This window comes from Fringilla coelebs (assembly GCF_963513975.1).
Source record: "Fringilla coelebs genome assembly, chromosome: 4".
NCBI lineage: Eukaryota > Metazoa > Chordata > Aves > Passeriformes > Fringillidae > Fringilla > Fringilla coelebs.
The window spans coordinates 14,563,784-14,591,247 of NC_140032.1; the positions used below are offsets into that span (position 1 = coordinate 14,563,784).

At 38.0% G+C, this 27,464-nt stretch overlaps 1 protein-coding gene across 2 annotated transcripts in view; it reads right to left on the reverse strand.

Annotated features, from left to right (window-relative positions):
• Positions 1-9,443: 9,443 nt before the first annotated feature.
• BOD1L1 (biorientation of chromosomes in cell division 1 like 1) overlaps positions 9,444-27,464 on the reverse strand; it is a 36,841-nt gene continuing 18,820 nt past the window's right edge. For both annotated transcript variants that reach the window (XM_084205137.1, XM_084205136.1), the window contains exons 12-25: positions 27,245-27,314; positions 24,728-24,771; positions 23,729-23,816; positions 22,584-22,663; positions 21,871-21,955; positions 20,862-20,935; positions 19,546-19,621; positions 19,431-19,465; positions 17,543-17,588; positions 14,681-14,715; positions 14,491-14,575; positions 13,889-14,042; positions 12,095-12,238; positions 9,444-10,983 (exon numbers count right to left, since the gene is read on the reverse strand). In XM_084205137.1, the coding sequence (XP_084061263.1) occupies positions 10,875-10,983; positions 12,095-12,238; positions 13,889-14,042; positions 14,491-14,575; positions 14,681-14,715; positions 17,543-17,588; positions 19,431-19,465; positions 19,546-19,621; positions 20,862-20,935; positions 21,871-21,955; positions 22,584-22,663; positions 23,729-23,816; positions 24,728-24,771; positions 27,245-27,314 (1,125 nt within the window). In that variant the 3' untranslated portion in view covers positions 9,444-10,874. The remainder of the gene's footprint in view (positions 10,984-12,094; positions 12,239-13,888; positions 14,043-14,490; positions 14,576-14,680; positions 14,716-17,542; positions 17,589-19,430; positions 19,466-19,545; positions 19,622-20,861; positions 20,936-21,870; positions 21,956-22,583; positions 22,664-23,728; positions 23,817-24,727; positions 24,772-27,244; positions 27,315-27,464) is intronic.

A 27,464-nucleotide genomic window follows, 5' to 3' on the forward strand; every position in this document is an offset into this window, starting at 1 on the left:
AAAGGACCTTCAAGTACAATACTATTTCTTTCACAGGGTTTAATTTATCTATTTTAGTGTGTCCTTGACATCTAACTCTAACAAGCCTCTGCAAGAATAAGACCTGACTGTTGACCCTGAAGCCCTGTGAGCTGTTGGCAGACTCTGGAAAAGCAGCAGCGTGCTGGAGGGAAGAGTGGAGATCCTGCAGTCTGTGGAGGATATGGGAGAACTTCCACCTTCCAACCCCAAGTGCCTCAGTCCTTGGCCTGCATGTGGCCAGGTGCCCCCCTACAGCTCCTGGGGCTGCTCTCTCCATGGTGACTTCCCCAGCAGGCCTGGGCAGCTCAGGAACCTGGCATAAGGTAACAGCTGCTTTTACAGAGGACATATTAAATGTCAGAACACCTGGATAATGAGATAGTGAGATCCTTTCAGTGAGGAGGAGGCAAGTCTAGCAGCTGTGGAGCTGAAAAGACAGATCAGCATCATGGCAGGGATCTGTGAGGGGTTTTGTTCCAACAGCCCCAGCCCTTTGGACATGGTACATGGTATGTGGTACTTGTGAGCTCTGCAGTGCCATACTCTTGCAATTAATAAACTGCTTTTCAGAAAGTGTTGATTCTGAGACTCATGATAAGACCAACTTATGAAGAGAATGGGTTGCTACAGCCTGTAGCTTGCTTAGATACATATCCCTTGTCTTGTGCCCCAGCATCTGGGCCCCAGCTGACAGAAAAGTCCCCTGTGCATTTTCTCCAAGAGCCAGAGAGTGCTCAATAATTTCCTTGAAGATCAGGTTTTATTTTCCCAACTTCTGATTCAGCTGCTTTTTGATGTTGATTCTGTCCCAGTTCTGGTTTTCTGCATCCTGTAAGCCTAAAAAGTGATTCCAGCCACATCAGAGTTAACTGAAAGAAATAAGGAATAAGGATATCTAAGGAGAAGGGGATTATGATTGCTTTACTTGATATTTACACAACTTCCCTCATCATATTGACTCACAGAAGCTAGTACAAATAAGGTAAAGGCTCCCTAGGTAAAGCCTAACCTGGTTCAATGTCAGTACCTCCATGTACTTTTTTCACCCACAAAAGTTCTTGGTCATGCCAAGAAGACTGAGATGAGGGAAGGATGGAGCTGAAGAAAGGACTTTTTAAGAAATAAAAGGAGGACAAGGGCAAAGAGAGAGGTTATATTATATGTGATTCAAGGGTGTGCAATAAACTGATGAGGGAAAGGAAAAGGGAAAGAACAAATGGAAAGCAAAGGAGACTGAGGTCTGAGAGGGATTCTGTGGGCAAATTGAAGTGCTGGGGTGGGAATAAATGGACATTCAGTGAAAGACAGGTCAAATGAGAAGTGAGGATGGTGGGAATTAGTCTGGGAAAGTGCTAGGAAGAGGGGGCTAGAAAATGAGAGAAATGAGAAGGACCTAAACGAGGAAACAGAACGGAATGGAATGGATGGTTTCTATTAAACCACCAAATCTCATTACACTTGAGAAAAAAAGTGTTAAATGCGCTGTTCCTGAAGAAGTTTGAGATGCCTATGAAGATAGACTCATATTACATGGAATTTAATATTTCAGCTGGAAACAAAGCACTCGGTGGATTTGGAGTTGTGCACGCTGTGCTACACAGCCTTCTCATGGATGCCGAGTTGCAGAAAGGTGTTTCTGCTGAAAGGGGTGAATCCTGCCTGTGCCGTGCAGAGCAGCAGCCCGGGAGGAGCTGGATGGGTGGCTCGGGATATCCAGGAGCACAGCACCTGCCTTGCCCCTCTCTCGAGCCCCTGTGGGTCTGGTTGAGCCGCGCCGGCTCCGGGCGCTCCGGCGGCAGGAGGGGGATGCTGCCCGCGCTCACCTGGCAGGCGCCCGTTGCCATCTAGCGGCTATTGCAGGACTCTCTGTGCCTGCAAAACAGCTTTTTTGCAACCGAATTGCAACCCAGCAATTGCTTTTCTAGAGAAGACTTGCACAATTTGTCCCCACGAGCTCCAGAGAAGCTTGCTCAGAAGCACAGGAGTGATGCTTGGAGTGGAGACTGGGCGTCCCTTTCTGTAGCACCCAGAGCTCGGCCTTGCTTTGCAGTAAGACAGGTTATTCACCTCTTCTAGGTGGGCATTTTACGGAAGGAGGAGGCTGGGAAAAGCTCAAAAGCAGCTGAATGAGACCTCAGCCCTGCTGGGCTGGCTCCCTTGCTGACAAACGGGAGCTCAGCAGTGCCAGGATATTCACCTCACTTTTGATGATTCTGGCCAGATTATTGGAATAGGCTGGAAGGTTTTGTCAGTATATTTTACTATTTTCACCCTTGCTAGATCCCAACTGGACCAAGACAAAATACTCTAGATGCTGGGCCAGCACAGAGCAATGTTGAACTGGCTCCAGACCATTCCTCTCCCCTGGTCCCTGAGAATTGAAGACATGGTGCAGATGGACAGTTTAACACTGATGTCCTTGAGTGAAAACCAAAGTAATTTGACTCCTTTTCCTTTTAGAGCTGCCAGTCACTTTCCTTTTTTTTTTTTTTTTCCCTGAAGAAAAGAGATGATAAAAGCTGAGAAAATTGGAGAAAGGTGGGAAAAGAGGGAGAAGAGTGAAGGAATGAGATCTGTGAACCATGCCCTCTATTCACTGCTGTCTTTGAACAATCCTGTTATTTCAAGAGATCAGGTGGAAAAGTTCTTAAGAAAAGAATTAGGAGAACTTGGAAGAGTGGAGTACCTCCCTTGCCCATCATACAACTTCCTTGAAAGGGAGACCACTATGAAGGAAAGGAAGAATTTTCCTTCTCTGTCTCAGAGAGTGCCTCAATACAGCACATCCCCACATCCTTTGCTGTGGTAGCATCTACTTGGCTTTGTGTTCACTTGTGATGGATTATTCAGTTTTGTGTTATTGCCACTGCGTGAATAATCATCACAGCAAATAATAACCAATTTTACTCTGAGTAGTTATGCCTTACACACTGAGCCTATTGCTGTTTTCAGAAGAAAAACTTCCCCAATTGTGGAAACACAACAAAACTGTGTGAACATTCATCATGAGGTGATAGTGGTAACTGGACACTCTTCTGTTCATGCAAGAAAAATGAAGCTCACAATATGTCTGTGGCAGCAAAGCTTTGTGTGTGTGTTACACAGCACAGCTGCCTTTCTTCTTTCTTGGATGCACTTGAAGAGAATCCTTGAGTCTGCTAGCTCCAGGCTAAGGCAAACCAAGGTATTCCTGCAAAGCATGACTGCAGGGCAGAAATCTGAAGCTGTTGTATGAAACCCCCCCACCATAGATACTATATAATGAAAAAAACTCCCAACCTTTTATTTATTTTTTTAATGCAGAACTCTGTCCTTTTTATATATTTATTTCAAAACAGATGAAACCTTTGCTCTATGCTTCTGCCTAAATTGAGATTCTCATGCTGTTCTGCTTTTTTTTTTCACTAGAAAAGTGGGAAGGAAAATATATGAGCCACTAAAAGCTGAGAACAAATACAGCTTTGATTTTTGAAAACAGAAAAGTAACAAAACTAGATCAAGCAAAAAGCAGGTTTTAAGGGGGCGGGACCTCACTGTAAAGAAATATGGTCATACAGGGAATAAAAGGCAAAAATTACACCAAAGAATTTCAGGCTAGAAAAAAATTCTTTAAATCTAAAATTCTTAAATCATCAGCAGGGGTTGGGTGACATGGGGGTGGTGTGTGTTCTGCCATCACTGGGTATCTGTGGGGTCTGGTTAGACATCACATACTTGGAACAAGCTGGAACAACCTGCCCAGTGCACCAGCCAGCGTTTTCCTCCCCCATGAGAGGGGCTGTCCTGTGCCTGACTGCCAGAGGTGTTGGTGCCAAACCTTCCTAAAGAAATGCACCAACTTGTCAGAGCCTCCAGCCCCTCTCGGGGGCTCTGGTTCCACCCAGCACTGTCGGCAGCAGGGTTGGAAAGGGCACAACCTCCAGGGCTCCCTGGGCTCTGTGGCCCTTCATGCTCATATCTGGGGGCTCCTCTTCTCCACTTTCATGCCAGTCTCTGTCCCCAGGCCCTCCTCTGATCCAGAAAAGTAGGTGGCATCTTGCTGGCAATGGATGACTACCATTTTACTTTGATTAGGGCTTCCCCAAGAGGATATTTCCTGTCATTGAGGGCCACATAGAGTTCTAAGTTCAAAATTAGTTGAAAGAACTTTTATCATAAGTTTTATTTTTCTTTTTAAAGTGGCCTTATATTGCCTATTTACTTAGCATGAAAAATCCTGAATAAATAGAGTTAAATAAGCACTATATTACTGAGCAATTCTTAGCTCTTGTTTATATAAAAAGAGCAGAGTGAACCTATCATTGTCTGAAAGGAAAGCCACATTCCAAATCTCTGCTTGCTTTGGGCACTAAAGCGGGAATGACTATTTAATTTTAACATTTTCAAGTTTATATACTGGAACTGATGCTGGAGTATCATGAATGTGATCACAGAGCATTTTTCTTTCATGTATTCCTCTTTATTAATTCATTTTAATGTATGTTGACTCATATAAATCATCTCACAGCATGTGTGACATGTTACAATGAAATCTAGAAAGGAAAAAGACATCATTGGAGGGCTGAGTTCTCCAGTTGACAGTAGGACTGATAACTTTGATACTGCTCTGTTATTGATTCTCAGTTACATCCTCAGTACACGTACAGAGGTACAGCCAGTGCCTGTGCTGTCCAGCTGTGTGATCAGCAAAGGACCTGTGTTTAAAAATGTGGCTCAATTTTGGTCTGTTCATGTGGTTTGTGAGGGTCCAAATTATTCTGAAATATGTTATAGAGATTTTTCTACTGTAGCTAGTTAAGCTGGATAAGGGCTGCACTTTGTGTATGGCTCAGCTGGAGCCACATGTAAGCATTGTCCTTCCACAAGGAAAAGCCCCAGGTGCAGCTCACCAGGACTGCAGCAGGTACTTATCTCCAGACTGAACTGACAGAAAGGTTTATGTTTCCCCAGTGGAAAGCATGGATATTTTCAGTGTATTTGGTGCCACCAGGGGCCAGGGCTCTGTGACAGCTTTCCTACATTTCAGGGGACCTGAGCTTGCTGATATGTGATATTGATGGTGGGGGTAGAGATACATACCTTTCAATTGTCTGTATAATTTGTTGTCAACCCTAAACAAATACACAAAATAAAAAAAAATCTCATCCTTGGTGATGCATAATCTATCCTTCTTGTAAGAAGCCTCTTTGTTTTGTCACTAGAAAGGATGAAGCCCACAAATTACCTTGCTGTTCATTTATACACCTGTTCTGTTGACAGAGTGGTACCATAAATGCCATAAATGGGATGTAAGGGCACTCAGATCCACGGTACAATGGGAAGGGGATTTCACAGCCCCTCTGTGGCACACGGACATCTTTGTGCAGGCAGCAGTATCTGCCCAGTTTCATCAGCAGCTGGTTTAATAAAACAATCATATTAAAAACTAATCTGCAGTTTTGTTTTGTTTTGTAGAGGTAATTTCAAATCCAGCAGTCTGTACAACTCAGCACTGGCATGGAGAAAGGCACTGGCAAAGGGGCAGAAAAGGGAAGGTGAAAAGTGTCTTGCAGTCACAGCCTGACCATGCAACCCCACCCCTCTGACAGTCAGTGCCAAAAATCTATTCGTGCCCTACTAAGTTACGGCCATTTCAAATCATATTTTCATTCCCCAGTTGTTTGGCAAGAGTGTTATGTTCCTAGCTTTAAATACAGCTATCCAGGGACTCCCAGCAAGACATTTATTTTTATTATGTTTTTCTTTTGGACTTTATTCACAAAGCCTGCAAGGATAACTAAAGAGCTGAGATTTGAAAGAGGAAGCGGGTTTAAATGAGAAATACCCTTTCAAGGAATTTTGGTGAAACATCTTGAAACAGAGATTAGAATGGAGATAGAATTTCCTTGGTGTTTAAACTTTCATGTAGAGAAAAACCCACCCTGTTTGAAACAGGCCCCAGATTTTTGAGGAGCTGATGGAAGTAATGGAGTGTGATGTACATAGCTGGGACAAGGAATATACTGGAAGAAGTGAGCACAGTATCTTTAAGAAGTTGCCAAGACCTGAAGAAGGCTGACATGGGCAATTTCCTCCAAACTGAAGCTACAAGCAAATGAAATAGATGGAAGATTGTTGAAATTGAAGGTATGAGTCTTCTGAGCTCTATACAAAATGAAAGAGCAGGCAATGATGAGGATACCCGAGTTATCAAGAGTTGGTGTATGCTGTATGAATGTGCAGTCACCTTTGTCAGGATGGTCCCATTAAACCTTAAAACTGACAATTTTACTGGGAAGAGAATAAAAGTGTACCAGTTACTTTCACTCCTTACAATATGAACGGGGACAGCTTCAAGGAAATCAAATGCTGCTTTGGCAGGGTCTGTAAAGGCACTCAGTGCATCCCAGATTCAGAGCAGCATCTCTCTCTCCTCAGAGCAGTGACACTCGGTGTTGCAGAGGCACCATCACCTCTTTCAAAAGCAAGGGAGTACCAAAAGTCTGTGGTGGCAAATGATCTTTTCTTAATGCAGAACCTGATACAGGTATCAGGCCACTTTTAGGTGTAGACACCCAAACTGATGTTGGACTCCACAGTGGACATCTACTGATTGTCACTATGACCAGGAGCACCTGCCGCTCTTGGTGGCCAAGGGTTACGGGACAATTTTTTTTTACTGAGTTTCTGGAGAGATTAAAGCAGCTCAGGACCTTATGCAGCCTCTGAGGGATTGGGGCCAGAGATTGTTCTGTGTAGGATAGTCTTGGAACATTGGTTGGGAGAGAAGAAACAGTAGATGTGTATTTGGGATGGATGTCACAGGTTAACCCCGCCTCCCTCAAGAGAGAAGTAGATGTGTTACTAGAGAAGCTGTTGGAATATAAAACTAAGGCACTCAGAGATCTGCCAACATCAGCAAAAACCTTGCCCCAATTTCTGAGCGCACCTACTGACTTTGGATCAGGCTCTAGAGGGAAATTTCACCAGTTGCAAGACTTAAAAGCTTGCCAGACCCCACCTAAAAATGAAAACTGCAAACTTGTAACTGGTGACCCTCTAGCAGATTTGAAAAACAAAAGCTAAAAATTCATTAGTGTGATTTAAAATCTATATAGTACATAAAACCACAGTATTTCAAGTTGAAGAGAGTTAAGAGGTGTAAATAGCCTTTAAGTAGAATGCATCAGAAATATGAAGAGATCCTGAGAACAAGCCAACAGCCAGCTGGTAACACAGGCAGCTGTGGTATGGCAAGCAGGACTCACGGTCCTGTTCTGTAAAACTCTGGGAGCAGTTAAACTCAGTCTTCCACCAGAACATCTCTGCACACTCAGTATTTTAATATTCAGAGAAATGAAGTTGCCCCAAGAGAAGGAACTGGAAGAACAAACAGCCACTAAAACATAAAAACCAGCCAAGTGGTTTAGAAATTGACTGGGATTGAAGCCGAGCCATGTTATTGCACCAAACGGCCCTGAGCAAATCTCCCCACAAAACACTTTCAGGACATTCTGTTTCATCACAGTGCAGGACAATATTTTTCTCCTGACCTCTCTAAATTTGCATGGGCTAGGAAAGTGTCACTGCTTTATACATATGCCAAGATTCAAGCTGGAGTAGAAACCTCACTTCTGAATAAGACTGATGTGTGTGACTGTGATGGCAAAAGATAGTCTTCCTCCCTTCCTCCCTCTCCCACTTTGCAACTGCCTTTGATAAGCAGTATGATTTGTCCCAAGATGAAAACCAGGTGAGAATTGCAGGAGGAACTGTCACATAACAAGATAAACTCTTAAAGTAGCTCCAGAGGGGCTTGTATTATAATAGTGGATTCTGTGAAGCCAGAGTGTAAACACTTCTAGCTCTTCCTGCTCATCTACAAACTCTTTAGACCTGCTTGTCGTACATTGGCAATATTTAGATCCTGTATCAGCAATAAATCCAGTCATAATCATCCACATAACCAGTGTCAGACTCCTTGTGCCTGACTCTTCTCTCTACTACCTGGCCTTAACGTGACTCCTGCTGCATACACCCAAGGAAAAGAGATTCTTCTTCCCCTCCCTGTCTCGTGCTCACAAGCGCTCTGGGACAGAAGGTATGAAAGAATTGGAAGTTGAGAACATTCAATCATAGAATCACAAAGGTTGGAAAAGGTCTCCAAGATCACTGAGCCCAACCCTTGATCAAATGCTGCCACATGAACTCAACCACAGCACGGTGCCATGTCCAGTCACTCCTGAACAGTTCCAGGGACAGTGACTCCAGCACCTCCCTGGGCAGCTTCTTCCAAGGCTTAACTACCCTTTCAGATGCAGAGCAACCCTTTCAGTGAAGAAACCCTTCCTTATGGCCAACCTGAACCTCTCAAGTTTTTCTTAACTACAGCAGACCAGTACTGTTCCTGTAAAGGGCAATAGTAATTTAGATGACACTTTGAAACTACTAAGCAAAAAAATATTGGGAAAAAAGTTCCCAATAGGGATTGACAGTGATATAGCCTAGCATAAATGTCTATTTTGTTGACAAGAAAGAAGGTGGCAAGTGAAATATGCATAAGCTGAAAGTCTGTGGAATTGGCAGTTTTTACTCTCTCTTTAAGTAAAAGAGGTTGTCCTGCAGAAAAATAATTCCTTTAATGCTTTCATATTACAGAATAACTTAATGATCAAAGATACGTTCCATACATGAGATTTTCCCAGATGTTATTCCTAAATGCTATCCATCACTAGGGGAAAGGACAGTAGGCCACCTCTTAGGAGCTTAGCTTTGAGAGACTGACACTGATCTTCAGAACTGTTTATCTACTGAGATATCAGACAAGAGCCAGTCAAAAGGATCTGACACAAGTCAGAGCTTTGTCAATCATTCTAATCCCCCAGAAGAGCTCTGCCTGTGAAAGAGGCAAATATGAACTGTCCTGGAGCAGCAGGACAGGTACTACCAGCAGAGAGAATAAATGATGATAATGCACAGTGCAGTGGCAAGGCTTCCTTAGGAACCCCCTGAGCAACCTCATTACTGAATTCAGGTGTAAGGAAAGAAATGGAACAGGTTCAGGGAAGGACTCCGAATTCCGCCTAAAGACTGCAAAGCACCCATGGAAAAACAAGCAGTTCAGACTGTTTAGCCTTACAGAACAAAGGCTGAGACAAAATATACAACTTTGGTCCATGCATAATGCAGGGGGCAAAGGAAAAAAAATGGAAAAAAGGAAAGATTCAACTTATGCTACAACTCTGCATAAACATCAGTATTACTAACATACAGAAATATATCATCAGTATGCTAGCAAGGCATGTATTAATACGGCAGCAGAGTTAAGGTAGAAAGTAAAAGGAATTAATTTTCAGAGCTAAGATATTTCCTTCTTTCAGACTAATTTACTTAAAAAAGTATTATGTGAACACTTTTACAGTGTCCTAAGACAGACAGACTTTCCCTGCTGTTTATATATCTAAAATATAAGTACCTGTGAACATTTTTTAAAGACACTATCCAGGTAAAGTTTATAGACATGACTCCAACCAGACACATTTTTAAAGACAAGTTCCCCAGTAAAACAGTTAAAGGAAAATAAAATATGGCAACTCATATTTTTGGCAAACATTTTATATTTTTTATACAAAAATCTCAGTAAGAAACCTAGCAGAATATCTGACCGAAACATCTGCCTTACAATAAGTTCAAAAAAAAAAAACCTCACAAAAAAAAAGAGAAATAAAGGAAAAAAAAAGTAAAATTCCAACCCCCAAAATATTTTTTAATTATAAACCAGAATATCAACAAAACACTTAAAATAATCTCAGATTGTTTGGCAATTCATCACATCATAACAAGAGACACATTTGATCATAAGAAAAGTTTAACTTTATATACAACTTCACTTGAACATTTGCTCTTACCAGAGTTAATATACATTAAAAAAAGATTCTGGCAATAATACCAGCTTCTATTTTTAATACCTGTGTATAAAATGTAACATAAAATGCTGAAGCTCTATAGTCAGGAGAAGTGACATTTGATTTCAATGGGTCCCTCTTTGTTGAAAAAGATAAATACTGAAAGAACACGTGTTTAGTTGCAAAATAAAACTTCCATTTTAGGGTGGTATTGGTGTGAATAAATCTAACCTAGTACTATTTATTTCTTGAAGTTGGTAGTAAATTTCCACGTGAAAATATAATCTAGTAAGATTACATTTTAAATACTGTACTTTGCCACAAATGTGAACAGAAAGGAGCCAAGTCCCTTTCACTATGCTAAACTACTTTAATGCATGCGAGAAAAATATTTTACCAACTGTCTGAGCATATTTTAGAGAACTTCAGATTTTAGACAGCCCTGGGGGAGCAGAAGGGAAGTTTCCTACTGACATCTGCATAGAATGTAAAATATATAATTAAAAAACCCTAAGATATATACTAAAGTTTACAGACCAATGCTTTCCATATAATAAATAAAATGTCCATCATTGATCAGATTCATACACAGAGTAAAATACAACCTATTTTTACAAGTTTATGTACAAAGTATTAGTAGGCACATGGGTGCCTTATGGGCTGGAAGCATCTGCATTAGCATGTCACATTGGGAAACTCCAACTTTCCAAGTCAGTGATAAAATATATAACTACTTTGTTTTTCATTCAGATACAAAGTAAACTTATTTTTCATCTGAAATAAATGTACATAATATTCTGTATAAACAATAGTTTATAAAGCTGTTTAAAATGTAACTTAAAAGTACTGCATTGTTTAACTTAGAGCTCTGAAACAAGCACGTGCAAATCCCTTTGCTTTAAAAAAAATAGAAGCACAGATGTTTGTTTTCCTTTTGACTCTTCCAAGAACAGTACTGGCTGGTAAAGATTATCGTTTTGCTTTCTTCAGTGGCGTCTCCTCTGCTTTCTGCTGGCCTTTCCTCCGTACCACTGTTGGGCTGTCCTCCCTTTTACGCTTGGCAGACTGCACCTTTAACCTGAAAAGCACATTAATAATTATTTTCACAATGAAGAGTGGTTAGGCACAATTCTATTCAGAGGGCTGAACTAAACTGTCTATCTCTGATATATTATATAAACCCACTTCTTAAGATATGGGGTACTAATTCTATATGTTGGAGAGTGCTCCACATGTACAATTCGGGGCTAGGATTCTACTTCTTCCTTCTCTTTCTTTGGAAAGATTTGTGCATTTAGAACAGAACATAACTGACTTCATTACCCTGTCCCCTGTCTCACAAAGAATAGCAGCAACAGTGTCTCAAGCCCAGCATACACAGGAGGGAGTAAAGGGCAGACATCACCTACCCTTACCCTATGCATTCACACACCCATCCACATGCTCACCATACTTCAGCTGCAACTGTAAATGGGCTTAAACTCTTGGCCATTCATAACCACACAAAATAACGGAGCTGAGGTGTTCTGTGACAGTCAGCAGTGCACAATGCACATGCTCTCCAGGCTCAGCCTGAAGACACTGACACATTTCAGAGAGGATGACAGCTACACTTGTTTGGCATACAACACATTTTGCAGGTAAACCACAAGATGCAGAGCAACTGTGCATCACGTTTGTTACTTATTCCCTTGGGATTCTGCACTATGATCTCAGCTTTACAAATTAAAAAGTACAACAGGAAAGGAGGGAAAGGGAAGTATATTCAAAATTTGGTATAAGGGCTCTCAGAGTTTCTCTTCTTTTTATCAGCTGATCTTAGATCTTTAACGCATTAGAATCATGTCATCATATTTAGCTTGAACCTGAACTACCGATGCTCTTACCCCCCCACCCAGGAAAGAATCACAGCTGAAGTTAAAATACTACATAAACAGCATTTTCAGATTCTCCCAAGAGGTTTCCAAGGATGTAAGAAAAAAATCTAGTCTTCCAAATGTCAAATAAAGGAAGAAAAAGAAAAAATGTAAACAGAAGAAAATCCTTTAAAAGCTTTTATAATTCACATGAGAACAGAACAAAACTAGTCTGCTGTTCAGATTTTGAAGCAGTATGTTACATATAAGGAAAGGATGACTGTAGTGGCTTCCAGAACAAATCCTCAAAGTAGATTCAACTTTAATACTTACTGTGTCAATGGAGGAGATTTATTAATTTTTGTATCACTTGGAGACCTTTTTTTAGCTGCTAGTTTCTGTCGTTTTCTAGGAGAAGCTGAACTTGGACTGCTGCCTTTAGAAGTTGCACGTGTGGTTGGCTTGCTGGGCTTTTTTCTGTAATACAAAAGAATGATGAATTTATATATAACAAAATATTTTTACCAAGTCAATTTCTTCTTGCATTCCAAGTGCAGATAATCAAGACTGCACAGTATTTGCAACAAGTAAATCAAAGTTGCCAAAAAAAAAAAAACCAGTGAAAAAACCATATTTGTCTGCTTCAGGACCCACTGCAAAGCCAAGCCGGGTATTTTTGTATCAAATGTAGAATCAAATGACTGCGTTACTGACAATAATTAGTATTTATAAAGAAAACCAAAACCAAACTAATCCGTTCCAAATCTTGCAATAATTTTTGTACATAAGTGTCTATATTTAAAAGAACATCCTATAGTCTGAATTCACTCATGTATGCTTTGGTATTCACAAGTTCAGAAACCTGAAAAGCTGGTTATTGGTGATTAATTTCATAGTTTAGGAAACAGGTGACTTAAGTCAGAGAAATCCAGCAATACTGAATATGAAGAAGCATCCTCTTCCACAGACTTATTCCCAGATGCTATTTATAAAATGCAGACTGTATGCAGCACCTTAAGGTAGAAATGCTTTATAGCAACCAGAGCCAGAAAGGTAGCATTGGAAATCTGAGACAACCCCAAACTTACAAAAAAGTAGATGTTTCCACAAGCAAGCAGAATAAAGCCACAAATACCTAAGCCTTTATTACAACTTTAGAGTTAACAATTATGTGAGACTAAAGGAAGTCCCTGTGGCTTTACCAAAACTATTGTTTACTAAGTAGTAGTGGTAAACCTTCACAGTTTTTATGTAAATGAAGAGTCATGCAACTACTTTCAGATTGAGTTCTGAAATTATCAGTTCAAGAGCACTGTGGAACTGTGCTTCAAGTACTGCCCAAAGGCTAACGTATAATATATACAATATAACATAATATCCTTAAGAGGGAAGTAGATATGGTCAATTGAAAGTAATCCCACCACCAACATTAAAAAAATGCCTGCACTTCAATTCTCTTCTGAAAGACAGAAGACAGACAACATAGATCAAAACTTCCCAAAGCTGCTACGTTTCATTGTTTCCACAATAAGATCAAGAGGATGAGCTCTGCTAGAATTCAGTACGCCTGCAAAAAGGCAGACCAGTGCTAAGGCAGATGAAGAATGGCTTCCTGAAAACAGAACTCTTGCTACCCACACTTGTCTTTCACAGCAAGATTGCTTTCCAAGCTTGCAGATCACCGTACTCGAAATAAAATCCTCCAGTACTGCAGATTCATGTACTTAAAGAAATAGACAAGGGTAATTATATTGTCACCTTGTTCTAACACCAAATACCAAATGGTGAATTGTACAATCAACTCCAATGGCCCATTTTACCCATCAGAACCCAATGTCCTTAAATTCTGAGGTATCACTAGGACGAAGAGTGGTAATAGGATCAATTCTTACCTTGTTACATATTCAAGTATGCCTTTTGGGACCCTAACAATTTCCCTTAACCTCACCTTTTGTCTCTTCATTCCTTGAAGAGTGGTACTAGAATTAGAATCAATATTATTTGGGAAGCTCTTATCAATTTAAAACAAACAGAAAAAGGCAAAAAGAGGAAGTCACAAGCTCTTCCCTGCAACAAACCCCACAACAACGAAAAACAAGGCAGAAAAAAGCTTGTTATTGGAGTTACCTTTGAGCCTCTAATCTTGTGGCTGATCTAGTTGTGGCCCCAGAATGTGCGTCATCATCTTCCTCACCATCCTCTTCCTCGCCTTCCTCTTGCTCTTTTAGCTCATCTTCAGAAGATGTCAATTTCCGACGTTTCTTCTCTGGCTCCAGTGTTTCTGTCCATTTAAAATTTTACACATATGCTATAATTTTGCAAAAGGCCTCCAAAAGGATATGAACACTTAATTTAGAAAAGGTATTCTAGTCACAAGTCCCATTGTCAGTAAGTAATTTTCCATTTCCTTCATATTTCAACATTTTTAATTCACACTTGTTTGACTTAATCTTGCTAACACATTCACCACAGTTTACTTACACAGCTCATAGCCAGAATTCATAGAAAATTCATGAGGCTTTATAGAAGCATCTGGGATGTAGCAATTCTGACATGAGATTACAGCAATTTACACATATTTACATAATATTTACACTAGCTGTAATTCAATGATTTTTCCTCAAGAAAGGAAAATTGAATAAAGCTTATTTTGTTGCTATTAGTAAACAGAAAGGCACAGCAGTATTTTCTTATTCTGTTAGGAGCAGCACAGCCTCTCATGCTTTTACCCGTTTCCTCTGATGGAACCAGAGAACGCCTGGGCTTTCTTCCCCTTTTACGCACAACCATTTCTGCTTTCTCAGCTTCATCTTCCTGAAAAAACAAAATGGAACCATGTAAGTCAAGAACTATTTACTTTACAAAGAAGACAGACATTTTTCATTACATACCGCTTGTAAATTTACAAATCACACTTACATTTGTTGTTTCTCTTTTATTAGATATGTCTGTACCTAAAAAGAAAGGAAAGAACAAAACTTGATCCTGAAGTTCAAATCTTTTACCAATCAATTCAAAAGGGAGTTCTTTCATACTCTGTCAACTTTGTGTAAACATCACAGTTGCACACATTTCAAGTCTCTTTCTAATTTAGAAAACAGCTTTCTTGTACTTTGTTACACACACAGACTGGGACAAAGATTAAATTTTTAAGTACTAAGGCTTTATATGACTGACCATATTTATTGCCTTGTGGCATATGCTGTTTGGTTTTAATGGAAAAGCAGAAGATACTTACCCCCTTTAACTACTGTCAACCAATCACAGAAAAATTTGGACTAGGTGACCTCTACAGGCCCCTTCTAAGCCAATCTCCTGTTCAAAGCATGGCTAAATTAATTGATCTAATCTTGCACAAGATCTTGTTCAGTCCAGTTTTGAAAGTCTCCAAGAACATGGTTCCTTCAGGTGATCTGTTCTAGTACTTAACTGTGCTCATACCAAGATGACTAAGATGAAGCTCAAAAAGACACTATTTAAAAATTTTCTAGTATGTGAATTACATCACTTCCTGTGCTTAAACACTTCTTACTTCCAACTCAGTAATTTTTACAGGCTAGCCTATACATGCTAAAACAGATTTTTAACTCTACATCCCATGTTTCAACTTGGCTTCTCTCCAGGTTACTACTTCTACCCTAACTCTGTGATGAGAGATTATTTTACAAAGCTTTTGAACTCTGTCAAATGGAATTATCTCCAACACCGCAAGGATAAAAATCCTTAGCAACAGAAAAGAGAAACCTAAATAAAAGCAAGCTTTTATATATTTTTCCCCCTGCCATAAAATTGCTGTCTAATTTCTGAAAGCTAAATAACAGAGGACACAAACTCTAAACCCCTCACCAATTAGACTGAGAAAATGAAAGAATAACATTGCAAAGGATCTAAAATAGATCTTAAAGAGCAGAAACATATTCTAAAACTCACAAGCTTTTTGGCACTCATTTGTAAAGTCACGGGGAAAAACTTTTATACAAATGCAAATGAAGTAAAACAGAAATATAGTTAAGTGTTCAAAAAATAAGTGAAATAAAACATTGGACTGTCCACTGTACTAAGCTCTACACACAACATAAGCACATACATAATACAATCAGCATGTAATTAGTTCAATTGTGTTCAAAAGAGATACTTCATAATTCTGGTTCACTTTGGTAAATCTGTAGCAAAAGGGTTTTTGACTGAGGAATAATCCCATCTAGGTCCATAACATGCCTTTAACAGATAACCCTCTGTAAGACAGCAAAATGAAGCATTTTGCCTAAAGATAAGTATAAAAATAGTAAGACATAGTTTCTAAAAATTGTACTAATTTTAGAGCAGCAACTGTTGATTAGTGCTAAGTAATTAGTTACAAGTTCAGTGTTAATGTTATGGGAGGATGATACCTTCAGAAAACATGTGTCTCTTAATTGCATGTGCTGTAGAGACCAAAAATAAAACTCTGCATCCCACTCCACATGTGGGTATGTCCCTACTGCAAATCTTTATGCAGGACAACAGAAAGTACCAGAGTAAGTGAACTGCACAGAGGGATTCAACTTGGCTTCCTTTTCATCACCAGGGGTTCTCAATCCCTTAATGCCCATGAATGCTAATACAGGATGAAAAATTTAACAGTACATTCCCCCTTATATACTCTAAACATTGCTGTGATATCAACAGCCTTTTACCCAGAAAACAGAAATGTTACATAACACACTCAAACTTTAAGTACACAGTCAGGTGTCTGCTTTTGAATAAAAAGCAAAGCAGAATGCCTTTTATTTCACTCTCACATTCTTGCCTGTTCTCTTGGCAGTTCACAGAAGTCAAGTACCACACAATGAGCTAACCCTCCAGAGACAATTCTGAAGCATATGGATTAAAGCTGACATTGTAACAAATGTGGAGAAAATAGGAAACAGCCCATATGTTCAGTGCAGCCAGATTAGTGTAACTGTAGAAACCTAAGCTTTTGGAAACTCCAGAAGATTTGTTTTGAAGATTTGGTTTCTCAGATTTTCTGCATGTTTGTTTACATTTGTTTACAAACCATTTTAACCTACTTTTCAGTTCACCTGCTTCCTAAAATGTCTTTTTAAAGTTTTTTTTATGAATGGCCATAATTAAAAAGACATGTTTAAACAAGCAGTGCAGTTCGGACTCTATACACAAGAAAAATTAGAAAAGAGAAATAGAAAGGTATTTCACTTAATTGTATTTTAGTTTGAAGGACTTAACATACATTTTTGAGTCTAGCTAAGCAACCATGTTCCAAAGATCTTATAGCAGTTGTGAAAAGGGAAAGAAATATCCCCTCAAGATACCCCTAAGATCTTTAGATACATATCCAAAGATACAATTAACTGAATAAAATTTGAAAGATAATGTAGTAAGTGTGATGGATAGTCACTGTATGAAAGAAAACATGCAGAAATGGAAAACAATCACTAAGAGCCAGTCTGATGGAGCACCTACCTTCCTCTGAAGCTCTGCCATGTACTTAGGCTATTCACTCATTTGGTATATTCTGCAATGTATTATTCAGCACTAAGCAGTGCTGCTGCATCTTTGAACTAAGTTCTTATCAAGCTGCTCTTTTTTGGAACTAATAACTTGGTAGCAGTTAGTGACAAGTCTTCACTTCATCTTTTTCTTCAGCAGCTTTCATTCATGAATAACACTGACTGCCAGAGATGATGTCAGGAGGAAGAAGGACCCACGATTTTTGTGAAAACCCTCTTCCATTTCTTCCATCTTTCATTTTATATGTTGAGGCAGGTATAATTTGCTTACCTGTTTGAGGTGTTTTCCCTCTACTTGCAAAGGCAGGAGACTGCAGCTGAAATTAAAAAAAAGTGGGTTTTTTAATTAAAAAAAAAAATCAGAAAAATTCAGCATTGCATTACATTATCATAGAAAGTTGCTCACATTCAATGTAGAATGAATCTGTAAATCTAGAAAACATGAACACTAATGAGAACACAAAGTTTGTACTGTAGTTTAAGAGTAGGATGCATTTTTCCATTTTGAGAAATAACTGAAACAAATCAGCCCATAAACAAATCACAGCACTTTCAGTAACCTGACACTAAAGTCATTGCAATAAAAGACACAAAAGATAAAAGCAGTTTCAGTCAAACACATTTCCAAGTATTTAATTATCAACAAAGAAGTTAGTATAGTCACTTTAGAACTACAAGTCACCAGAAATTGTTTATTTACTCACTATGCAGAAAAAGCTATATATAATTACTGTCCAAAAACTTCAGTGCTTTCACCACTGAATGACCACACCAGGATGCCTATGGCTCCTCTAAAGCAGCAATGTGTTCCCAAAGCAGCCCTGGGGAAATTGTCATGCCCTCCTGTCTCAGGTGGAGGGCAGGTATCACTCCTCCCTGAGCCAGCCTGCAGCTCACACCAACCCCTCACTCGTCACTAGGAAGTACAGGACCTTTAAACATTTGAACCAGAACAAGATGATTCTGTTCCAGTACTGAGGGTGCCAAGGTACACCTATTTCTGAGGGTGATTTAAAAATTAATTTTAATCTTTAATTGGACAAAAAAACATCCCCAAAAAACAACAAAACAAAAACCAACCCACAACACCAAAACAGAAAAACCAAATACCAAAGTCCACACCAGTTCAAATTACGTTCCACTAAATTAACATTGAAAAAAAAAAAATTCAATCAGGAAAGACTAGGAATTCTGAAACAGAATTCCAGACAACCTGTAAGAAGGGACAAGACTCAAAGGGCTGCCTGAAACATGAGGACAGATCAAGCAGAGACAGTAATCCCTTTTATCCATAAACTAGGTAAATCCCCAAGATTTCCAACAGCCATGCCAGCTGGAAATCTTGGGAAACCAGGCAAGCAGGAAGAAAACCTATGTTTCAACACAACTTCATTTTTAGAATCCACCCTTTGCTATGCAACAATGTTGACTCTGAAATAGAGGCATTTCCTAGACAGAAGCCTTTAACCAGAATAAATCCAACTGGCTGTACTCCACAAACATGCCTGACCCATCACTGCCCTGTGCTGTAATCCAACTGGATTGCAGAAAAAATACCAACAGACCACCTTCTAAGTTGTGAATATCTTTCACAGGGCTTAGGAAATAAAACTACCACTGAGCTTTAGAAGACAGACATGTTTCATGAGCTCCTAGGTTACTCACCAGTATGTCTCTATCTCTCGCATGAGGTGTAATACAACTGCTTTACATAATATTTTATTTTACAGCTATGAAAAGATTCTATGTGCTATTATTATGATATATTCAGTAGAGGGAAAAAATCCTCATTTTTGAAATAAAGTTACCCTTGCTCTTCAGGCCAAAATTACTCTCAGCACAAACTAAAAGTCACATATGCACACCACCAAAAATTCACTCTGCACACAGGTATATATTGCTAGCTAGAATAACACTTGTATTAAGTGAACTAAGTGTGAAGCTGATAAGTAATTTGCTACATTCTGAATTAACACTATATTTTGCTTAAAAAGTTCAGCTATATTAAGAGATACTATTAATAAATTTTGTTTGCTTAGACTGAACTCAAATATCAAGTTTTCCATAAGACGTTTCTGAAATGCTGTTAACTGTTAAACAGATACACGGCTCTTGAAATACTGCGTTTAAATGCACCCAAACAAAATAAAGGCACTTACATTCCCAGTGCTCATATCAGCTTTTGACTCCCCACCTGAGGGAAGAAATATGAGTTCAGAACTTGAATGTCACTATTATCCTTGTTTTCCCACACAGGTATTATGAACTACTTACCACCAGGCTGTACTGCTTCAAGAGGGTATTTACGAGGCCTTCCCCTTTTGCGTTTCACTACTACAGGCTGATTTTCCTATTAAAAATAAAGGACAAAAATATTTTACTTACTGTAACTGACTTTTGGCATTTGAGCAATACAATACAAAGACTGCTAACTGAATTCATAATGTGACAGTGGCACAAGTAATACTTTTCAGTTAAAAAACAGTTGAGGCAAGTTTAATAGCAAGAGACACTGCCTGTTACGAAATCAACTAGTATAGGTGAAAAGAAACAAGACAACTCCCAGTTATACAAAATTCTCAGTAGTTTGACTCAGGCACAAAGCATGTCTGAGAATGCAGAGCCTTCTGCTACCCCAGCCCCAAAATCTCTACCACTTGGTGTTACAAATGCTGCTGGCTTACCCCATACAATCCCATGAGACCCTTTTCCTAGTGCCATATAGCACAGACTAAATCCTGTATGTTGAGCAAGTGCTTCAAACAGTTAATATTCTAATTACCCCAATGCACAGCTTACTGACATTCTTTATACAAACCTTGAGCAAAAAAAGGGCCCCTTCATTTGAAGTTTTAAGCTTTGAAAGAGTACTTTTAAGTAACAAAGTCAGATGCTCTGATTGCAAAATCCCCAATAAGACGTTCTCTTATATACAAGGAAAGCTTAAATGCTTCATTCAGCATTTTCTGAAGTTTAGTAGTATCTCCCCCAGAATGGTTCTTAGAGACTCAAGCCTTGAGTGAATAAATATAAAAACATATTCTTTAAACTTTCTTCTACTTCTGAATTTGAGGCAAAAATCCCCAAATGATGAAATCCAACACTCTTCTGAGATCAGTGTCTACTTCTAGAGGCCAGCATCAATTTTAATCTCAAGGGATTAGACATTTGTTTATAACCCATACTGTAGAATATCTCAAGTATGTGCCTAGGAGATAACACAAAGACTTTAAAAACTGTTGACAGTATTTTTTAAAGGTAAGTTGTATTTGTTAATGGCTAAACGGTCCGCATCAATCACAAAGTTTTCAGAAAACATTATTTCTATACAACATCCATGTAATTGCTTACTAGACATTTTGTAAGCACTATTAAGCCTAGGAAGGGAGTTAGTCCTACTTCCATGAGACATTGATGTCTTACTGTCTTTGAGTTTGTACTTTGTGACAGAGCTATGTTAAGTCCTTGGTACTTTTTGAAGACAATTTTAATATGGCTGTCAGTAAAATACAAAGTAGTTATGCAGCACAAAGACAGAGTACTGTGAACCTGCACTATCTCAGTGAGTTAACATGAATAAGACCACTCACCTCTGGAGAATTTTCATTTGATTCTGGACTGCGCTTTTTCTTTTCAGACATTTCCGGTTCAAAGTTGAATTCATCTTCACACATAAGAAAAAAAAGAAAGAAATTGTATACCTTTGTTTTATTAGGCAAAAGAACTAATAAAAGCCACAGCCTTCACACTGAAAATGTTATTTCATTCTTTAGCCCAAAATTCCCTAAAAACATCCATCAGAAATCAACACTGCTTGCCTTGCAGCAACAGTATATTGGTCTGCCAAAATGCTTCCCACTAACGCCAGATGAGTTAGGGAGGTCTTCTGTTTTAAGGTAAGAACAAAAGCTCACACTTGTGACACACTATAAAATGGCAGGACAAATACAAGCCCCTATTCCATTTTCTCACATGTTCCATGAAACAGGAAGCTGAGGATACAAGCACACTGCAGAACAGATTCACACTTGTCAACTTGCTCGCATGAGAAAGAAAACTATTAATAGGTCAAACTAACATCAGGGAACATTCTCAGACTGCTCCCACAAAAACAGACTGAAGTAACAAAGCCACAATAATTATGTGGACACACCATCTTTTATTATTTATTTTAGTGCAACTTGCACTCTCTTCTGGTTGTTTACAGAAACAAACAATACTGATTTGATTGTTATGTCATGGATTTTTACATAGGACAGCTCTTGCTTGTAGTGAGAGGTAGGAGATGTTCTTATCACATAATGCTTTATTTTCCCCACCTACCTGTTTATTTCCCATTAGCTTTCCTGCCCAAGATACATACTGAAGCAATAATGGAGCCAGTGGGTGGTAACAGCAAAAACATCAAAACTTTTCTCACCATTAAAGAAACTCATGCATTATTTGCTAGCAGTAATAGAGCAGAAATCAACTAGAGAATATATGCAAGTATATTTGCTGTGATCAAGTTCCCACCTTCTCTCAAAAATCATTCACATAAAAAGAAATGAACATTCAATATGGGTTCAGAAAATCTGCCATAATGGGTGGTTTAATTACCTTTTTCTTCTGCAGTACTTCTAGGAGGTGTTTGTGTTACATCAATTTCTTTGGACGCTTCTGCTGCATCACCTGAAATAACTTCCTACATTATTTTGAAACAAGAGAGGAAAGATGCTTTACTACACATGAAAAATCATGGCCAGTTACACTAAAAAACACCCCACCCTGATAAATGAGTAATTTTACTCATCAAGGTTTTGTACTGTCTCTTAAAAACTTTGATGCTGAGAAGCTTCATCACAAATCAGTGGGTGAGACAGTCCCAAATATACTGCATATACTCCTAAAAAGAACACCTATATTGTCCTAATTCCTGTTTTGATTTAGCAGGAATCAGTACAAAGTCAGAACTCAGATAAAGTGCAATATACCCTCTTGAAGAGCTCAGATCACTACACCCATGCAGAAACTGAACTGACTGGAGAGCTGGCATCCAACAATGCTCCACAAGATCCCAAGCTCCCAACTGCTCTGCAACTCAGTCCTCTCAGTCTTTCACACCTCAAAGAGTCAAAACAGACCCCTGCCTTTTTTTTTTAAATTGTCTCCCCCACTGAAAAGTATCATCTGCTAGTCAGTTCTTTTGTGCTCAAGACAATGCAAAAGAGGCTTAATTATGGAAACACCTCCTAAAATAAACTGCTGAAGAAATTATGATTAAGATTTTAATCTTATTTACAATTGCAGAACATAAGAGTTCTTGAAAATACCTTGATGTTACCAGGTTTCATTTTGGAACAGTGACTTTGTTCATCATCTTTTAGCACATCCTGAGTAATCTGCTGGTTGCCTACAAAAGCAAGTGACAAATGAAGTGTTAAAAAAGTGTCTTCTGTATTTGTCATATTTTCGTGTCACTTTTATACCAGCTCACTATTACTGAGATTCAAAAGTCTGAAAAGCAGCCTCTTACTACCAAAAATATGAACATAAAGTTATTCTAACCACTCTTTGAAAAGGGAAGACAACACAATAACAGAAGAGAATTACATGTTTCTTGTATGTTACAGGTGTGGTTTGTTTTGTTTGCTTGTTTGTTTTTAAAGATAAGCTCCGAACTGAAATTTGGTAAGTAACACATCAAGAAATAGAACACCAACCTCAACTTCAACTCACCCACTGACAGGGAAAGCAGTTAATGCTACGTAGGACACTAATGAATACATGTCTTTAAATCACTCACTTTATCAGATCACAATTCTTAGAAAAGAAAAAAAAGCTCTTATGAAAAAATGCTATTATTAATGATACTAACTTTTTTCTAAATAGTTCTGATGCTGAAAAGACATAAGAAGTTGAATCCAGAGCTTGAAGAAATATTACATTGTCAGTCTTCTAATTACTATATCAACAAAATGGCCAACTTATTTTGATGCTAACTGCATGTAAATTTAATTTAGAAATGTTTATGCCATTCAATGGACTATATTCCTTCTCACTTTTTGCTTCCAGACAAATAAAAGGCTACACTAAAATTTATTTCTTTCCACCTAAGAAAAGGAGCATCCATCCCCACAAAGTTTAGCTTTTCCTGATGATTGGCTACGTTATCTTTTATTTTAAAAGGATAAAATTAGTAATTATTTTACAGACTAAAAAAATTTTTCTTCACCTATGATTGAAAAAATGACTACAATGCTCTTCTGTGCAGTAATTAAATTTGTTGCAATATTTTAATCAAATATATTAACCGAAATATTAGAAATTGTTTTGGGAATATAAATTGCTTTGGAGTTTGGAATTTTCCCTATTCTATTATTTTCTCAAAAACACCATTTTATGGCCTAAACACAGCAGACCATGGTTTTGCCACAGAAAAGCTTTGTACAACTTCCTGTACTTCTGTATCACTTACATTTCTTTTCATCCATTGTTTCTGGAGATTTACATTGAATTCCTCTAGATCTATGTTCTTCACTTATCTGGGTAGCTGAGTTTTCCACCTACACACAAAACACAAAGAAAGATAACTTCTTTTCCATGAAGTTTATAAACACAGAAAGGAGAAACTTTTCCCTACTTATTACTTCCAAGCACAGCATACATCAAAATGGAAAGCAGCCATTACAATGGAATTTATTCCTAGAATAAACTCAAGTAACATTCCTACCATAGAACAGCACAATCAAAAAACTTCAAACCTGTTAATTATTTTCAAAAATTTTGACTGATATTTTTATTGAAAAATCCTAGCATTAAGCACCCTACTACATGTTTTAAAAGTACTTCATCACAGTAAATCACAAAGAATACTTCTAGATTTAAAGAACATTCTCCTACACACAGGAACAATAGAACTATCTCATTAGCACCTGAAATGCGGCCAACCAGCATTTCAATATAGTAACAAATATATTTACTATGCAAGTTTAATTAACCACAAACACAATTTCAGCCTGCTACCTGTACTAAATGCCTTATTTTTACTCCAAAAGATACACTTTACATTTGCAAGTTTACATTTGCAAGGCAAGAGTTATGCCTCTTATAAAATCTTGAGAAAGACAGCAGACTGCATTAAAATACATTTCTAATTGTGATCAAAACCTCCAAGAATAATCCCTCTTTTTTTTCTCTAGTCTCATGGAGATCAGTCAAGCTTCTCTTTTCTGCCAGTTAACAGTCTTGAAATAGTCATAGACTATAGAATAACAATGCAAGATTTATTTAGTGGCAGATTTAAAAGAATAATTAGACATCAACCCACACAGCTGCAGAGTTTCAAGAAACATAGTCTCTGCATACACAAAAATAGTATTTTTCTTTAGAGAATATTTAATGTAAATAGAAGTAAATTCAAGTATGAGAAAAACAGCACAGATTTATAGAATAAATTTAAAATACAAGTACTCACATGAGAAGTTTCTCTTTCTAAAGGAATATTCCTCTGCAGCATATCTATTAAAAATAATTTTAACGCAATTAGAAAAACTAATAAAATGCAAAGTATCACAGCAGCCTCTACTTCACCTCCCTGAAAGGATTCCAGAAAACCTGAAACTACATAAAACTTATTTTCAATCTCAGAAGTAAGAGACATCCAATCTTCTCTTGACCAATATACCCACAAAACAAAACAAGAATATTAATTCCTCAGAACAGCATAACTGAGAATCACTTTATGGTTGAAATTTAGGCAATGAAGGGGCTGTCATCTTTCAAATTTATGGTGACTTTGAAAATTCAAATATAGTTCTACCGTCTGAATCAGAATTTTATCCATGACAATCTCAGATTCTGGATCATGGGATGAAGTAGAACATGATTAGGCTACGTTATAATTCCAGAGAACTAAAGTTTGCTTGATTGTACTACTAAAACCTGTAGCTGATAGAATGCACATAAGGAAATTGTCCAGTTGCTAAACTCCACTATACTCTGATGAAGTAAAGCCTCAGCCTTCCACATCACAAAAATAGGGAAAATAATTATGAGACTTGATTAGTGGTCTGGAGTTTTGAGAGAATTCCATAACTTTCAATACACAAAGAGAATTATAAAGAAGCTGCTCTATTAAATGTTCTTAAAATCTGATTCATAAAAGCACCAAATTAATACCTTGATTAAAAAAAAGCTGCGGAAACATTCCAAGCAACTTTCTCTTAAAAACATAAACCTAAAATCAAATAAAACCACATTTTTAAAATACAGAGTTTTATGTATTTTGTAGCTTGTTTCTTATATCTCCATGTTTTAGCAACGATTCTTCCACAGCTATACTGCTGAGCTGCACATCTTTCAATTTTTAAAGCAGTGTCAAATTAAGAGCTAGTTCCTACCCACTCAAACAGCAATGATTTGTTTACATTCCAAAGAATCTTGGACTACTAAACTACCGTGTCTGCTGTTCATACTCATGACAGGACACACATTTGTCTTTTAAACAACTTCCTTTTACGTATGTTGAGCTGTATGTATATATGCATGCATATATACATAAGAGAGATTATTGTGGGGGAGAAAAAAACCTCTCTACCAAGATCTACAAAGCATTAGTCTTCAGTATGTCACATCCAACATGATTTACACAACAAATGGACTTTTGTTAAACATTTTACAAGAAACAAGATTATCTCAGCTAGTTCAATCTGCACATTTAAAATTTTAAGTACTGTCTGTCTGGGTGACTGAGTGATGGGAAGTGGCAGAGTTTTAAAGGCACTTCAAAGACGCCTCACAGTACAGAAAAACCTGTTCAAATTTTAGATCTGCCATTCTGAAGTCTACATTCTTCTAACCAATTCTGAGGGTTTACATTTGCTTTTTATGTGAGCAGAGCATGTCTCTTATCACTCAGCTGCATATACACCACCCTATAACCAGGTATATGCATCTGACCTACCCTGAGAATAAAAAAAGAATTCCAAAGTTTTATACCAATGCTCATATCTCACCTTACTGCTGTTTTTGTTTTCCATGTCTAAAAACTTAGAAGTAAGCTTAACAGTGTGTCCCTTCATAGCATGTAGGCCTTCAGCTGCAACTTTATGTTAGAGGAACTGCATCTTTAACCTCCCTGGACAATATGAGCAGCAGTAACACTGGTACCTCTTGGGATTCATTTTAGTTCTGCTGGCTATTCAATAACTGAGGATTAGCTCTCATCTGGTAGTGCTGTAAACATCTTTGTAACACATCTGGAGCACAAAATCCATCAAGATGGGCACAAAGCAGGCGTTTGTTTCTGCTTTAACATGAAAGCCAAACAACTGCAATGCATAATTTGGGTTTGGGAAGAATGGATTCTTTTCCAGTTCTGGTCCTACTGAAGATTAGTTTAAGTACATGGGAAAGGAATCACTGAGCACAGATCCAAGTTGACTAATTGAGGTTTCTAACTAGATGATTACCTACTTTTAACTGCTCTTCAAATTTGAGTGAATGGCCAGTTTTAATCTTTTGGAGAATAAGAAGAAAAAAAACCAAATTTTTTTTGTAAAGTCTCTGTAACTTGTCCTATAGTACTTACCATTTTCATATTCTCACAAGGTCTGTCACGGCACCCTAAAACCAGAATGTTCTAAACCTATAAGGAAGAAAGCTATTCCTGGGGGAAATTTCTCTATCTTTCCTGGACAAATGTTTTTCTTTATTTATTGATTTTAAGTAGAATATTAGCAGTTGACTTTTTTTAAAATCTCAAATTGTAAAATACTTTCCTACTTTCAGCATATCATATTGGAAGAAAAGTCTGACCCTCCTTTCCCACAAACCAAATTCAAGGCCCCCTGAACTCCTAGACAGAGTTAAAGATTTATGAAGGCTTTCTTCAATTCCTTTAACTGCCATATACAACAAATTTGCAACCCTCCCATCCCAACTATTAGTCCCTTCAGCATGAAACTAAGTTGCTATCAAGCATAAAAATCACCTTTTTGCAATTCTTTAGTCTGAAGATCCACACATCCTTCTTCACTTCTTGCACTTTCAGGCTGTTGTGACTAAACACAAAATCAAAATAAACAAATACTGCAGATATTCAGAACAAGTTTGTCTCACTCTGCTCCTGCGTGTCACAATGAACATTGTCTTACCATGAATTATGAAAGCCTTCAAAAGCTTTCTTTTTAAGACATCAGTACATATATTAA